General features: G+C 41.1%; 1 protein-coding gene across 1 annotated transcript in view; it reads right to left on the bottom strand.

The window, feature by feature from the left end:
• LOC117826901 (disks large-associated protein 1-like) overlaps nucleotides 1–17818 on the bottom strand; it is a 126930-nt gene that overhangs the window by 55974 nt on the left and 53138 nt on the right. Inside the window, exon 3 of the mRNA XM_034703319.1 lies at nucleotides 7055–8585. Coding sequence (XP_034559210.1) covers nucleotides 7055–8476 — 1422 coding nt within the window. The 5' untranslated portion in view covers nucleotides 8477–8585. The remainder of the gene's footprint in view (nucleotides 1–7054; nucleotides 8586–17818) is intronic.

Here is a 17818-nt window from a genome sequence, read left to right as displayed (position 1 = left end):
GTCGCTGTTTAAACCAAAACACCGGCCGATCTCTGCCACGGCTTTTTGAGTTCAAAAGGATTTTAAAGCCGTGTTGAAACGTCTTTGCATTTCACGACCCCCAATTTGTTTCTCGCGACCCCTCAGGGGGTCCTGACCCATACTTTGAGAAACCCTGGTCTATGGTATTAATCTGTGATTTTGAATTTAGTTGTCTGCATGGCAACAGACCATGAGAAAATAAGCATGACCTTGTTGTTGGAGTCTTCAGGCTTTAGGGAGGGATGTAACCCCTGTTTTCTGTTTAGACCAGCTTACCTTCTACATAAAGGTCGATCTCTCTGTTTATATTTGAATTGCTTTAGTGAACAGAATCTGAGCCTGTCAGGGACAGAAGCAAGCACTCTTATTGGATCAGCTCTTATTGGGAGCCCGTGTGCGACTGAGGACTGGAGCAGTCTGCTGGAACGAGTCTAAATGTTTCCTGTACCTTTAAGTCATTTAGAAGAAAGGCCCACGTCTTAAAATACCAGAGTCAAGTTTCTGATGATAAATGTCAAACACATTTTGTGCAGTTTTTATTCCAAATTGTATAATTGTATAACCTGGTGCTGAACGCCTCCCCTGCACAGCTTCACACAGCACATCAGAGAACTGCACAGCACGGCACGGCACAGCACATAACAGCACAGCACAGCACAGCACGGCACAGCACGGCACAGCACAGCACAGCACGGCACAGCACGGCACAGCACAAGACGACAGAAACGGTGAGGTACGGCGAGATAACTGGTAGAAAAGCAGGAAGGGAAGAACTACTAAATTAAAAATGAGGTCTACAAACAGGAAAAGGATGCCGTTCTTCATGAGTTCATGTCATTGCCTAGCATTCAGAGAGTAAGGCTGCTACTGGCTCTGCACTTACTTCTCTCGTCAACTCAAAAGGAGGAAAGAGGAGGAAGAGGAGAAGGAAGAGGGAGGCTCTCCAAGCGAAGAGGAAGTAAAGGAGGTGGGTTGGTGGGTGGTGGGGGGTGGGGGGTTGGGTGGGTAAGAAGCCTGGGGGGTGAGTTGGGTGAGTGGAGGAAAGGCAAGACGGAAGGAGTGGTGGAAAAAAAGAAGGAGGAGGTGGCAGTGGGGGATTTTGGGAGATCAGATTAAAATAGTGGTGGAAGAAATCAATGTTCCCACTAAGGCTGAGGACACACTACGTGGACACGTCTCTGTTACCGGACACTGAAGACAGTTTAGAATTAACCCTAGAACACTATCGCCGGGTGAAACACATTTACATGACTTTCATTATGTTGCGTTTGTCTGAGTGTCAGGGACCCCTGGGTAGCTTCAGCATCATCTTTGATGTCTTTGAAGGCATGGGTGTTTCCCTACTCCAAAACCCACTTTTTCCTACAGACATGTGTTCAGGTGATTTTTAGTTTCTCTCTCCTGCAGCTGTGTGTGGAGGAGACTGTGTCTTCACCAGGGAAGTCTCAAATGTCCCAGGAATGGATGGACCGAACACCAAGTTTCCAGTTTCATCATTTTTTGTTTGAGGAATTTTTGGTCCAAATTATTCAGTAATTTTGGAGCATTTTTATAGGGCCCCCCCATGCATGATACATTTTTTTCATTTTCTTATACATGGCACAGTTTAAAATAAAAGAACACTACTCTAATTTGTAATGTATTGTCATATTTTGATGATAAGTACTTTTTATTGGGTGTATTATATCAGGATTAAAAACACCCGGCGTTAGTGATGGTGTTACTAATTTGATTTTGGTGATCATACAGTAATTTAAACATACTTCTGAATATTCTATTCCATTTATACCAAGTCTGTTCTGATAAATGCTGCTGATTACTACACACTGTACCTTTAATAGTATACCAGTTTTCTTTAAATGCAGGATTATAACCGGCTTAGCACACTGAAGCGTTTGCTTGCCTCTTCAAACTTCAAAATCTAGGTACATTTTTTTCATTTTGTTATACATTGCACAGTTTAAAATAAAAGAACACTACTCTAATTTGTCATGTATTGATATATTTTGATGACAAGTACTTTTTATTGGGTATATTATATCAGGTGTTACTCATTTTAGCGATAGTGTTCTAGGGTTAAGAACAAGGGCCTGAGCCTGCCAATGGCACAACAGAAGAATTAAAGAAAAAAGGAATAAATATTTGAAAATATAAAATTATAAAGGGAACTAAAGAGAAAATGTATGGGCTAGATTAAGTTTTACCTTAACGTACACAGGTGTAAAATAATAGTTAGCTAGCTAGTAATTTATAACTCCATTTTGGCTTTTTAGACACATTTTATTCACCATCATGTAAAATTAAATGTGCAGAATACATTCTGTAGATGAACTGATCCATAATGTGACGAGGGGGTAACTGTAACTGTTAAAAAACTAAAGATTTATTGAAATGAAGAGTTCATTTTCAAAAACAGATAAATCTGTTTTTATAAATTTTCAAAAAACATTTCTTTCTTTTTGATATAGATTCCTATTAAAGTTATATTTTCAAGATATCTCTGATTAGTAAAGTTATTTTAGTCAAAGACACCCAACCTCAGTTGATTGATAATACCAAAAGCTAGTATTAGAAAAAAATATGTTTTTTAAAAAAATTGTTTTTGTTTTTCAAAAGTGAGTTTACTGTTTTTGCAAATGAACTCTTCAAATGTTCTGTCTTTTTCTTGAGTTTTAAAGTGAGCATTTGTTGCTCTTTGAGTTTTAGATTATTGTTAGAAAAAAATGATTAAATGACACATTTTCTTTTTACTTTTTCAAACACGTTTTGATGGCAACTTTTAAAAATTTCTGTCATTAAAAAATGTAATAGTGAAAATTACTGTCAGTGCAATTTCTAACGGGGCGTTCACACCAAACACAGATAAAATCATTTGTGAGTGAATTTCATGCTAAATCAATTTCAAGACTAGAGTTATTGTCGGGTGGCAGAATGACGCAAGTTGGGCGGAATCATCGCCACCATGATAGCCAATCAGCTTGCAGATCCTGCGGTGACATATGGACCAGCGAGGTTCATTCATCTGGTTAATACTGTATAAGACAAATTGATTATATCTCTGTGTGGCTTCTGTGATCTTTTGACATGACCAACTTTTTATGGAACCAGGAATAAAAAAGATGATCTGGTAAGTTGTGCAAACCTTTGTCTGTCACTTGGTTCCAGCTATTTGTTGTACTTGCAATTTAGCTCCGCCCCCTTTAGCATAACTGGCTTCACCATTCAACGTAGTCGAGCTCAACTCTGTTTGATGACGACTTAATTTGTGTGAATTAAGGGACTAAACACACCAGACATTCTGGTGTTCGTATACACGCAAATTACACAATCGTTGGTGTTTGTTGTGAACACATTAGACATAGACGGCTAAGATCCTTTGAATATAAAGAAAACATCTTAAAGGGATTTAATCACGCCTTTATGAACAGATCTAAAGAGTTGTTTGTGACCTATTTCTAGTATCAAGCCTTCGTTCATTTATCCGTCTCTAGTGTGTCCCCAGCCTTCGTCAGCGATATCCAGGTATTGTTTCTGTCCTTATAAATCTGCAGTTGTCCTTCCTACCAAACACTTCAGAGATGCAGAAACTTTGATTCTCAGAGTCGCACAGTAAACCAGGAGATGGGGCTCCTGATCCCGTGCAGAGGATGCATGTAAAGGTGCTTTATTATGATGTTGTTATCACATTTCAAACAAACTTTATGGTTAGTTTCAGTGATTCAAAGGTTTGGACTTAAGTTGAAAAAGTTCTCTACATGTTTAGGTATTGGGGGATAGTTTTCTTTCACAGAGGGTCTGTGTTGTAGCTGAGTCATCAAACCTGAGTCCGGTCTGGAGTCCCAGGGGTTCAGGTCTGAATCGAGCCCCCGTAACCTGAGTCTGAGTCACTTACTTTACCACCTAATAAACAGATGTGAGTTAAAGTTGTATTGTCTGTAAAGTCTTAATAAGGAAAAATATGATTAGTGGCAACCTGACATTAACTCTTACTGAAGACGATGGCAGGTGTCCACAGGTGACAACCTCGGCTTTAAGGGGAATACATAATTAGGCCTTATTAAAAAACAATGATACTGGGACATACTTCCATTGTTTTTTGGAATGCAGATTAATCTCCAGATTCTGGTTGTGTATTTCCAAGGTAATTAATGAGATATTTGAGTCTTCCCTCCAAGGAACTACACCTCCCTGCATTACACTTCAAACTTCTTGAGAAGCTCCTTTTAATTGCTCATAAATGCATCCTGAACAACTGGATTAAAGACTTGTTACCCTCTGGTACAGAGAGATTTTTAACGCCCTCCCTCATGAAAGATTAAATGCTCTCATAAAGGGAAATAATGAGCAATTTTTAAGGGTTTGGTCACCATTCATAGACTATCTGCCTATAGACCTAAAGAAACTACTTTAGGCACTTTTCTGAGTGGAAGACCCCTCTTACAACCCTTTTTTATTTTACCCTAAACTCACTTGTGGACTGGAAACAACTTTTTCTTTATATTATCGGTGAACATATCTGTTCAATGCCTGTTTAGATTCAATTCTGTGTATGCTTGCTTTTTTGTTGTTGTTGTTTTTGTCTCTATTTGCTTATTTATTTTAAAGGTGACATATCACGCTTTTGTCATCAATATATATTGGTCTAAGAGGTCCCCAAAACATGTCTTTAAAGTTTGTGCTCAAAAAAACTCTTTGAAATCAGATTTTGGTCTGCCTGAAAAACCCTCTTCTTTAGTCCTCCTCAGAACACTCTGTTTTCTCTCTGAGCACGCCCCCTCAGGAAGTGGATGTGCATCGGCTGTCCAGCACGTTGATCTAATGTTTACATGTTGGCTGAATATACACGGCTGCTCAGAGATCACGTTACTTCAACCCTCTGAATCTGATCCTGACGGAGAGGCGCCTGCAGCAGGACCTTTCTGAACCATTGGTCACAGATTTAGTGTTTCTTGTTGTTTTATTTGTCAGTATGCCGACGTGTGTCTTGGTACACAGCTACAGCTACAGCTATGAACATGTAGCTATGTGGCTATGCTAACTAGCGCTAGCACTTATCCATGAAAAATAAAAATCATCCACTAGATCTTCAAATCTGCAGACGTGGGGAGTAAAACCGACCTTTGTGTTTATTAAGACAGCCTACAACTAGCATGCCTCCCTCCTAAGCTCCTTGTTAGCACACATGTGTGCAGGAAATGAAAAACGGAGGAGGGGTTGAGTTGTATTTTATACAGTCTATGGGCTGAACAAGCTCCGAGCTCTGACTCCATGACAGACCGGATATTGTTGTTACGTAACAAAAACACGGAAGTCTGAAACGGCTGGTTTCACATACATTTACAGAAAGGTGGAGAAATCAGAACAGGGGCAGAATGGATTCTTTTCATTCTCGGGGGGTTTGTAGACAGGGACACATATTTCAGGTAGAGAACCATTAAAAAGTCAATTTTGCATGATATGTCACCTTTAACATTCTATTCTTATCTACGTATTTACTTTATTTATGTCATTGTATGGTTTTGGGTGGAGTCTATTGTGCACAGTTTTGTGTATTGTAATTTTCATTGTTTACACTTCATAAAAAGTTGTAAAAAATGTTTTTTAAATGATACAGTCTTTATCAATAAATAAGTGTGCATCCTCATATAGAGTCCAAATGAAAGTCAATGTTCAAGTCAAAGTACAAGTTATCAATGCTCGAGTCCACATCAGGTCTGGACTTCTGAAAATCAGGAGTTGAGTTTGTCAGTGATCTGGATTCAGAAGCCAGGTCTGACATAAATCCAAAACCAGAACCTCTGGTGCCTAAAACAGTTTAATACATGTCCTCAGTTCTGTTGTGTTTATGCAGAAAAATAACCTTTCAGTTAATTTTTTTTTTTTAAAGTCAATGCAGTTATGTTCTATATTTATTTGTATATTATATTTCTTATACTTCTAGCTATAAATATTTCTTGTCGTGTTTCAAACTGCCGTGGGAATCATTGTGTTCATGAGGCAGTGACCCTGAAACACTTTATTCAATACATCTAGCTCTGTTCATTATTTCACGTTTCTATTGATTTACTCACTCTGGTGTTTTTAATCTGCTAGGCTGGCTCAGTTATTGATCCTTCCTTTTACCACTTTTAATTAGTAACGATTAAAGGAGCTAAACAATCGTTCCAACTTCTCAAAGCTGCTTTTACCACTGACTAAAATTAAGATTAGAGGAAAAACACTTTAACCAACCTTTAGCTTATTTAATTCAAAATCATTCAAAATCACATATTGTTGCAAATAGCTTAAATTGACTGGGTTTAAAAACTTCCCCGTCTCCTGTTAGGTGAGGGTCAGATCACATTTACATTCAGATGAGCTTTAACGTCAGGGTCACCATCGTGGGGGTTTGTTGACAAGCTGTTTCAAATAATCTTAGAGGTTTTTATTTTACAGTTATTAAAGGTGTAAAGATCAGAGTCTGTCCTACTGATAATGTACATTTTTATTTATTTTATTTAACCTTCATATAACCAGGTAAGTCATTAAGGACAAATTCTTATTTCCAGTGACGACCTGGCAAAAGGCACAGCCTAAAAAACTGGCGATGACTGTCACTTCAAACTTTTAACTATTCTGGAAACTTTGAGAGGTGCTAACATCGAGGGACCTGAAAGGCTGGAGGCATCGGGATGACCACATTTTGTAGTTTTTAAAATATTACTTCCATGTGACTTAAAGAAACAAATAATGACAAAAAATATATACAAATGCACGAATAACAACAACAGAACGTGCCAGGACAACAGCTGTGCACTTTCTTTCTGAAGTTAGGATAGGTCTCTCTCATGGAGTGTATTTCTCTGACTGAGTTTTCTCTTTGTGGTGTTCTGAAGTTTTGGTAGGACTGAAAACCTAAAGCCTCACAGGACTGGAAACCAGTGACTTAGTGGAAACATTGGTGAGAAAGTAAGTTGTGGAGAAAAGGGAGGCAACAAAGGGGAGAAGGGTGAATCGACTGGTTTTGGATGGGAGTCAGGGAGAAATTATTTACCTGTAAGAAATGGCAAGTGCGCTCCTGCTGCTGACTGCCCTTAGATTTGACTAGAGCTCTATCTAGGTTTAGGTTACCGGATCCTGCGCTGGCTCGAAGCTGGTTGTGGCTGCTGTTGTTGGTGTAGACCTCTCGGGCCCTGCTCACCGTTAGGCTCGATGACCATGCCCCTTTCTTCACAACGGGCCCGTCCACAAGCCCCATTGGTAGCAAGGGGCCACTTCCTCCACCGATACCGCCACCGCTGTTATTGCTGCTGCCACTAACTGGCAGACATGCTGACGACGCTGCATACTTCACATCGTTGTTGCTCCGGGAGACTTTGAGTGCAGAATGGTGGTGTGCGTGGCCATGGTGTGCGTGGGTGTGTGTGTGCTCATTGAGTGTGCCGTAAGGGTCCATCATGAAGTACTGCTGGGACTGCGAGGAGGAGAGTACGGGGATGGGAGTCTGGGGGTATTTGTCGGGGTTGTTGACAGAGTACCGGCCCATTGTCATGGCTATGGGGGAGGGGGAAATGGAGGGTGAGGGTGAGGGTGGAGGTTGGTGGTGATGAGGGTGGTAGAGACACAGCTCCCGTTCCAGGTTGTCATCTGAGCTCCAGTACCCGGAGCCCGGAGCGGACGCTGAGCCGTGGAGCTGGTGGTGGTGATGGTGGTGGCTTCGATGCTTGGGCTCCGCTGATCGACAGCGCTCGCGGCTCTTGCTGCGCTTCCGGTGGCGCACTCCTGGTGGAGTTTCACCGTCTGGGCTGGCCCTTGAACCACCACCACCACCTGCTCCACCACCACCACCACCATTAACGCTCCCATTATTGGCCCCCTTGGAGGACTGTGTGTGATGCGGCCCCTCCAGTGAATGGGACTTGGTGAAGAGTTTCTGCACTGAGTGGACCAGGTGACGAATTCTCCCTGGACTGTCATTGTTGATGTTGTTGGCCCCCGCCCCCCCACTGGTGGCCAGCACTCCTCGTTTATACTGCAGAGTATGGTAGCCATCTCTAGAGAATGACGGCTGACGCTCAAACGGGTCCGCAAAGTTTGCTGGTACCCGGGTGGGCGTTTTACCTCCATAGCCTCCTCCACCTCCTCCTCCTCCTCCTCCTCCTCCACCTCCTCCTATTATATATGGTACCATGGCCATACACTCATCCTTTACCTCAGGATGGTGGGATGAGGAGGTGGAGTGGCACCTCCTCGGGAAGGTTCCGTATGGGACGATGCTGTTGCTGTCAGAGGGGTATGGGGATCGCTGAGCGTTGTAGTAGGACAGCTCAGCCGGATGCGGCATGGGGATGGGCACATGCATGTCATTCTGACTGATCAAATATGGCTTGCGGTCAACGTGGTGACCGAGTGGATCATATGATGGCTCATAGGAGATCACGTGGTGGTGACTCCGACTACTGGACAGGCCTTTCATGACTGGGGTAAGGATGGGTGGATGGGAGGATGTGGATGATAGTTGCCAGGCAGGCCTGTGACCAGAGAAGGGCTGCAGAATATTGTCCCTGAGAGGAGAGCTGCAGACTCTGGAAAACAAAAAGAGAGAGGGAATGATAAGATAAGCAGCCGTGTGAAACACTATCCTGAGGAAATACAGATCATATGATGAAAATGACAGAAAGTGTGACCATCAAGAAGGAGAATTCCTTCCTGCAAAATACACAAAATAATCAAGTAACAAAATAATGTATGATTACTCATGATGTAATTTGAACCCTATAGCATCAGGCAGCTGTGGCCTCTCCAAGAACACATCCAGTAAGGAGCAGGTAGTTATCTCAGAGTTTATAAGACAAACAAATAAAACCTAACTATTTTAAACTCAAGTTACTGAACTATTACTGAATATAAATCAGATAATCTGCAGGTCTTTAGCCCATCTGAGGAAATCAGAGCACTAAATGAAAGGAGAGGGTAACCAGTTAAGGTAATAACTTCTGTGCCACACTTCAATCAATCAATCAATCATCAGTCAAGCTTTATTTATATAGCACCTTTTATACAAATAAAATGCAACCCAAAGTGCTTTACAGCGATTGAAAAACAAGAAAGAAGCAGAAATGAAACAATGGCAAGACATATTAGGGGAAGATAATAATAATGATAATAATAAAACTAGGACACAGGAAACTCCACAACGACAGTAATTAACTCTGAGTGATGTCACGGATGACCAGGTCACGTCCTGTTTGGATTCTATAGCACATAACGAACCACTCAGTGTACGTCACCCACCATGTAAAGTAGTATTTTTAAATAGAGCATCCTTGTATATAGAAAATACATATATTGACTTTTGGTGGATATGGCCTTACACATGATGAGATGACTCATCATGAGCATGGCTTTGAAATGATGATTACAATTTATACCTCAACAAAATCTACATATTTCAAACCTACACAAAACACCATATAAACATAGAGAAGACAGTCTAAAGCTGCTTTGGAACATCACGGTTAGGATTTCTTTGGACAACTTATCAAGGGATATTTGCCTTAGGTAACTGCCTGATATCAAAACAGATCTCACAACCATGACTGACTGGTTTTACAGCTGTTTTAGTTCAAGTGTTTTAGGTTAGAGGGTGGAAAAATGTGTGTAGGAGTATCCGTTTGGTTCTTAACAGTGTTTTGCAAAAAGAAAGAAAGTTTGCATCCACATCCCAGTCGTGTGAAGTCATTTTCAAAAGGGGGACAAAAACACGCTCATGCTAGAGGTCAAGTTGTCTCATCCAAGCACATCAGTCCAATAAATCCAAACACAACGAAGCAGCATGAGGGGTGAAAAAGTTTTCTCCCAGTTCTTGCCTGTCTGTTTCTATGTACCCAGTGTACGAGGCGGACACGTCCATTCAGCCGGCTTATTAGCGCAGGTAACAGTGTTGTAAGAAGTCCCCACGCTCTGACCTTACGTAACAGTGAGTTCACATCCCAGGCGACTCGGGGAAAAAGGCTCCAGGGATCAGACTGCTCACCAGGCAGTTTCATCACAGATGAACAACTGTGCAGGACCTCAGCGTGGGTGTGCTACATGCAGGGCATGCGTGTGTGTGTGTGTGTGTGTACTTGGGATAGGTACATGTGTGTGTGTGTGTGTTTGTGTTTGTGAGTGTGTACGGGTTTCCTGTGTCCTACTTGGCCCATGACAAAACTGCTTAATACAGCCTGACAGCTCCGCTGGTAGAGAGACTGCTAACAAGCTACGATAACTCCCAGTGAGCTGGGATTAGACACACACGCACATGCACACACAAACACACACTCTCCCTCTATACATATCTTTATATATATATTATATACAGACATATATAGGTGTGTCAAGGTGCGTCAACTGCAAAGCTCTAAGAAGGAGAGCTGAATGAGGACAGAGATGTCAATTTAAATGTTCCTGCCCATAGGAAAATAAATTTAGAGAGGAGATCTCAAAAGTGTTTCATTTCTGTCTCCTAGACAACAATGAGATCTGTTTGAAAGCAGAATGAGACGATAGCTTATGTCTCCTGTTTCTCATTCTTGCCTCCAGAAAAAAAAAGTTGTAAAAAGTCTCAGCTTAGTCTTAGTCAAACTCAGTTTTTGTGTCTCAAGTTGAGCTCAGATGGAGCAAAGAAAGAGCCTGAGCTCATCTTTTCATGAACATTTATAGTGCCCTGCAAAATTAAGATTCCAGTGTAATTGTCCACAAACTTACAATTCTCATGAAAACATTTGAACCACTTGAAAGATCAGCTATTTAGATGTGAAATGATCTCTTCTTTGACTTCACAGTATGGTCCTTCCTTTACAAGTCTGTTTGGAACAAAACAACTTCACAAAGATTTAGTGGATTTGAGAGAAATTGCAAAAGATAGAGATTTCATACCAGGTATGACAGACCATTTATTTAAAATATGGGCTGCAAAAGGGCTGACCAGATTTAGACAGATTATTACAATTAAAGGGGTGGATTATTTTGGGCGCTGGTGGCCTAGCGGTCTAAGTGCCCCACATACAGAGGCTACAGTCCTCGACACAGGGGTTGCCGGTTCGATTCTCGGCTGGTTGACCATTTCCTGCATGTCTTCCCCCGCTCACTACTCCCCACATGTCCTGTCTCTCATCAGCTGTCCTGTCAAATAAAGGCCAAAAATATGTTTTTAAAAAAGAAGACAATTAGCCATTAATGAGATCTCTCATTTAAGTCTCAAATAAGACTCATGTCATGGTCTCAACTATTTCTCCTAGTGAATTTTAGGAGAAACTGATGAGAAACGAATGAGAACAATTTGAAACTTGAATGAGGCTGAAGTGAGAATCTCAATTTGGTCTCCAGAGACTTAGAAGAGAAATCCTTCAGCAGTAAAATTTTCCTCTGGGTGCAGAAGTTCTGTTCACCTCGTCTCACGTTACTCTCAGTGTCGATGTTCACTTTGATGTGACTTACAGTAAATGAACAGGATCCTGTTTGAACTTTGACCGTGAATAAAAATGTTCAGTTTAAAGTTTCTGTTTGTGTTACCCACCGTGAAATCAATAAAAACATCTTTAAATTAATATTTTGTGTCAAGCTGGTTAAAGCTTTAGTTTGTAGCTGAGTAATATCAGAGAGGATAATATTCAAAAATCAGCTATTTAGTATTTTTTATATAATTCTGCTAAATGTAAAAACAAAACACAGAAAGACCCTTGAAATCCCTCTACGACGGTTATTAACTTTCACTAACATGAGCAACACCAGAGTCAAACTGATCAAACATCACGTCAAATCAATCCAAGGAAAAGAGTTCAGACACATTTTGCTTCTGCTTGTTGACGCCACAGACCGTAAGGTGAGGTTAAACCGTTAGCGTACATTTTCATCTCAGATCCTGTCCAGCAGGGTTAATTTTGGCGGCTATTTTAGATTAACTCTTTATCTTTAGAGGAAAATGCCTGTTAGTTTTAGTCACATTTTAGTCTTTTCAGTCCTTTATAGTTTTAATCGAAGAAAACTCAAAACATGTTAGTCTTTGATTTTTGCCGAAACATCTTCACTCTTTAAATAATTCATGTAGTGGATCAGATATCAGTATCAGGGTTATACCAAGTGTTCAAATCATCAACACTCCTTTAACACTTTTGCTTGTGTAATATCTTAAGTTAAGTAATTCAGCCTGGCCCTGCTAAAAAGTCAAAAGAAAACATTCTTGATGTGACCACTCTGACTGTATTTTGATTCTCTTGATTCACAGAAAAATGCCCTGAAAGGACTGTATTGCACATTTACAACGGTCCTTGAATGCACCTGCAGTGACAGGCGCACTGGACAGACAGTCAGTTCACGGCACTCTGAAAAGCATCTGCATCTTTCAACAAGAAGTTGATCCAAACTTACTGAATGTGTCTGATGTTTCACTAAACTGGATTAAATCAAGCTGTAGACGCCGAGCTTTTTACGGTTATGGCGGCAACAACGTCAAACATCAAATATTAAACAGACGTCCCCCGGTTGTGTCTTTGTCACTAACGCACACCAGGGGGGTAAAAATCCTACATGAAGATGAGACAGATGCATGGAGGTGAGGAGAGCTGGTTCATAAAGCACACCTGCTGCAGGTAGAGACCAAGCTAACACTGAGCCCCTCAGATAATAACTCAGCCTGTCACAGGAAGTCATCACGCCATCTTTAAAGACGCACAGCACAAGGGGAAACATGGATGTCCAACGGTCCGCCACTATTGTTTTCGTCTCGCCATCATCTCGTCAACAAAATCAATACATACGTTCGTCAGAGTTTTTATTATCAGTGATGCACTTTAAAGGGGACATATCACACTTTTTTCATCAATATATATTGGTCTAAGAGGTCCCCAAAACATGTCTTTAAAGTTTATGCTCAAAAAAACACTTTGAAATCAGATTTTGGTCTGCCTGAAAAGCCTTCTTCTTCAGTCCTCCTCAGAACGGTCTGTTTTCTCTCTGACCACGCCCCCTCAGGAAGTGGATGTGCCTCGGCTCTCCAGCATGTTGCTCTAATGTTTACATGTTGGCTGAATATACACGGCTGCTCAGAGATCACGTTACTTCAACCCTCTGAATCTGATCCAGAATCTGATCCTGATGGAGAGGCGCCTGCAGCAGGACCTTTCTGAACCATTGGTCACAGATTTAGTGTTTCTTGTTGTTTTATTTATCAGTATGTAGACGTGTGTCTTGGTACACAGCTACGAACATGTAGCTATGTGGCTATGCTAACTAGCGCTAGCACTTATCCATGATAAATAAAAAATCATCCACTAGATCTTCAAATCTGCAGACGTGACGAGTAAAACCGACCTCTACCAGAAAGGCAGCAGGACCTTTTATGAAGGATTGGTCACAGATTTAGTGTTTCTTGTTGTTTTATTTGTCAGTATGTCGACGTGTGTCTTGGTACACAGCTACAGCTACAGCTATGAACATGTAGCTATGTGGCTATGCCAATTTGCGCTAGCACTTATCCATGATAAATAAAAATCATCCACTAGATCTTCAAATCAGCAGACGTGGGGAGTAAAACCGACCTTTGTGTTTATTAAGACAGCCTACAACTAGCATGCCTCCCTCCTAAGCTCCTTGTTAGCACACATGTGTGCAGGGAATGAAAAACAGAGGAGGGGTTGAGTTGTATTTTATACAGTCTATGGGCTGAACAAGCTCCGAGCTCTGACTCCGTGACAGACCGGATATTGTTGTTACGTAACAAAAACACTGAAGTCTGAAACGGCTCGTTTCACACACATTTACAGAAAGGTGGAGAAATCAGAACAGGGGCAGAATGGATTCTTGTCATTCTCGGGGGTTTGTAGACAGGGACACATATTTCAGGTAGAGAACCATTAAAAAGTCCATTTTGCATGATATGTCACCTTTAACTCTTCATAGTCTCGTTTTCGTCAGGAACAAATGAGCCGTTAACGAAATTAACTGTCTGTTACTTAAGTTAGTTGCCTGGTAATAAGCAAGATAATGTAAGATTAGCAGGTAGTTATGGGAAATATGATCCCATCAGAGTACATTATCCCTTACTTATCATTAGTTTTCAAACTCTGTACATCTTTGGGGTATAATTTGACCATGAGAAAACAAAAACGATGCCAGCTCTTTAGATTAGAAGCATTCAGAAACACCAGCTGTGAGTCATAGCGTATTGTCAACATAAGCTGGACCTGGATTCACAGAGTATCAGTATGCAGGAGCTCTCTCTTCTCTCACCTTCAGATATTTCCTATAGTCTAAAAGAAACCGAGCATGTTTATGAGTCTTAACGGACGAAGTTTGAGCCTAACAAGAAAGAGAACTCATTAAATCTATTTTTAGTGACATCAAGCTGCGACCCTGGTCACTGACGGGAATGAATGCTCAGAAGAACCTCTCGACTGTGCTCAACTACATTTTCATTTTCAAATCAACAACAGAAGATTGAACAAGAGGACACAAACTTTAAAACGGCACATCGTATTCTACCTGAAAGGACTCTGACTGAGCGATGGAAGACGGACTTGGCCGAGACACTGACGGTCGAGCATTTAATGAGCACCAACACTGATCTTTGTTTCCTGTTGGATCCTGTGATGTCAGAGAAGTGGTAACTTTACGAGGATCGCTCAGTTTTACTTTGGAGGTGTCTCCTCGACACGGTTCTTTTGAAATTCATCTGAAAGGTTTCATTTCCCCATGTGTCAGTCCTCTTTATTTCTTCACTTCCTACTGAAAGACATTCTTTATGAAGATCATGCACACAGCAGCCTCTGCACTGGAGATAAGCTATAGTTGTACAATTGACACAAGTGACATCTCCAGAAGAAGACGTGACAATAGAGAGGTTCTGCGAGGAGAAGAGAGGAGGAAGTTGATGGAAACAAACACGTCAATATTCTCCAGAAGAGATAAAAAAACACAGATGCAAGATTGACAGCTAACCCCCCTACCCATCACCACCATCCAACCCCCCGCCCCTCACTAACCACCACCCCCTGCTGCATTTTTCAAAGAGCCATATGTGCCAAGCAGGCTGGGTTAATGCTGTGTGTGTAGGCGGAAGGAGAAATGAAAATAGGGCTGAGATCAAGTTATTTTGGGCTAAATGGAAGCAGGCAAACAAAAAGCCTTTGAGTCATGCTCTGAGGGAGGATACCAGCGCCAGAGGCAGACAGGATACTCATTTCATAAACTGGTAATTTCTTCATACCAGGGCACACAGACAAACACTACGGCATGCACACACATGGGAAATTCCTCCGTTTCAATGTCAGTACAGAACCAATTATAATCTCTCAGAAAATAACCTTATATCATCGATGTATTCTGTACCGATGAGGGCTGATCACAGAATTACTCATAACCTTCCCTTTAAAGAGGTTTCATAACTAAGAAATATTAAGTTATGATGTTGGCTGTCACCACCAAACTGAGAGGTAAACACGTGTTGGAGTAATCCCAGGATGAGACTGCAGGCTGCTCTGAACAGGTCAGAAAGTTGCACGACACTTTCCATAGAGGGACATGAGATTAGCTCAAGTCGTGACATCAGCGATCGGTGAATGTCCTTAAAGGAGCAGAATCAACCAAACACTCACCAAACACAAAGATCCTGCTCTGTTCTTTCATTGTACCAAAACTTTCCGGGTCAGATTCAGGGTCCAAACATAACGGCCATGTTTCATAATTTATCCTTTTAAATGGGACACAACATTTGAGCATTGCAACAGTGGAGGAGACTTTTGAATATGAGAGGCTTAAAGAGACAGTAGCATTACCAAATGTTTGATCTGTGCATCATGTGAACCACAACACAGGAGTCCCTGAGCTCCCTTGTCTCGTAGGTTCCTCTGGATCTCTGCTAGTTATCAGAGTGATGACAGGCGTGTTTCATCGTGAGATTTTAAGAGTAGGCTTCAAACTTTCCTTTTTGATAAAGCTTATAGTTAGAGCTGGATCAGGCTTGGACCAGCTCTTAGTTATGCTGCTATAGGCTTAGACTGGCACACTGGGATCCTGTCTTTCCCTCTCTCTCCTCTCTCTGCCTGTCTCTCACTTTAACTCTTCCTGTTCCATTAAAGTTACTAACCATAGACCTTTCTGGAGTCCCTGAGCTCCCTTGTCTCGTAGGTTCCTCTGGATCTCTGCCGTAGATTCCTTTTTTGGGTCTTTCTTTCTTTCTTTCTTTCTTTCTTTCTTTCTTTCTTTCTTTCTTTCTTTCTTTCTTTCTTTCTTCACTTCTCTCTTTTCTTCTTCCTTCCTCTCTTACCTTCTCTCTTTTTCTTTCCATTTTTCTTCATCCTTTGTGACCTTTTCTTATCTCGTCCTTTCCTTCTGCTGTCATTCCTTCACCATTTATTCTCCTCTTTTTCTTTCATCTGGTCTCCCCCAGTTTTCTCTTTTCTTAGACTACAACTACTACTATCATCTCTCTCTCTCTCTCTCTCTCTCTCTCTCTCTCTCTCTCTCTCTCTCTCTCTCTCTCTCTCTCTCTCTCTCTCTCTCTCTCTCTCTCTCTCTCTCTCTCTCTATCCCTCTCTCCAACACGGTCTCAGCAGATGTGTGTCTAACATGAGTCTGGTCCTGCTGGAGGTTTCTGCCTGTTAAAGGAAGTTTGTCCTTGCCACTGTAACTTGCTAAATGCTGCAAAGTGCTCTGCTCATGGTGGATTAAGATGAGATCAGACTGAGTCCTGTCTGTAAGATGGGACTGGATCTGATCTGGTCTCGATGTTGGGTCTTTGTTAATAATGGAACATAAGGGACAGTCTAGATCTGCTCTGTTTGGAAAGAGTCTGAGGAGAACATTTGTTGGGATTTGGCGCTTTATAATTAAATATTGATTGATTGATTGATTGATTGATTGATTGATTGATTGATTGATTGATTGATTGATTGATTGATTGATTGATTGATTGATTGGTTGATTGATTGATTGATTGATTGATTGATTGATTATGGTTAACACTCTACATTTGAAATCATCCTCCAGTTTCTACATTACTATTCATGCTTTTTGCTTAATCCTTGGATACTTTTTAATGCTTCCCATCCCTTCATGCGTCCCAACATTTGACATTCTTCTGGTTCAATAAACAGCGGATCAATTCAAACTCATCAGCTCTCTTTTTTTCGAACTGTTATAAAATATTCTCTTTGTTATCCAAGTTGCATTCAATTCAAAATAAATGAATTTTGGATCCTTATGGCCCACAAGAAAAGACGACACATCGTTTGTGTGAACATGGGGGCTTTGTCAAAGTCTGCAAGGCAGTACTCATTTAATAACAAGGAGACAGAGCAGAAACAACAGTCCTCTATCAAGAAGAAGAAGAAGAAGAAGAAGAAGAAGAGTGGAGGCTGTGAAAGACAAGATAGCTCAGGCTTGGACCAGCACTGAGTTATGCTGCTCGGCCCAGGCTCTGACCACCATGGGATCTGACTCACTGACTTCCTTAACCTTTAATCTATCTGTCTTTACTAACCCTGATATAAGAGATAAGTCAGAGCAGTGTTAGCAGCAACGGACTAAATCAAAAAGCTGAAGAAGTCTGCCATCAGGGATTTGTTATATTTTACAGACTTAGAGTGAACCATGATGGTGGGAAAATCTTTACAACATAACATCTATCCAGGAGTGCCAGAAATGTTACTCATGCAGCAGTTTTCAAATATAAATCTGTCAAATATATCACTTATAAATATTTGTGTCAATTTCAATTTGATCTAAGTTGCATTTAATTCACAATAAATGAAACTTTGGATCCTTATGGCCCACAAGA

Source organism: Notolabrus celidotus, chromosome 15, assembly GCF_009762535.1.
Source record: "Notolabrus celidotus isolate fNotCel1 chromosome 15, fNotCel1.pri, whole genome shotgun sequence".
NCBI classification, from domain to species: domain Eukaryota; kingdom Metazoa; phylum Chordata; class Actinopteri; order Labriformes; family Labridae; genus Notolabrus; species Notolabrus celidotus.
Note: the sequence above shows the minus strand (reverse complement) of the source record. Positions and strands in the feature narration are given on the sequence as shown.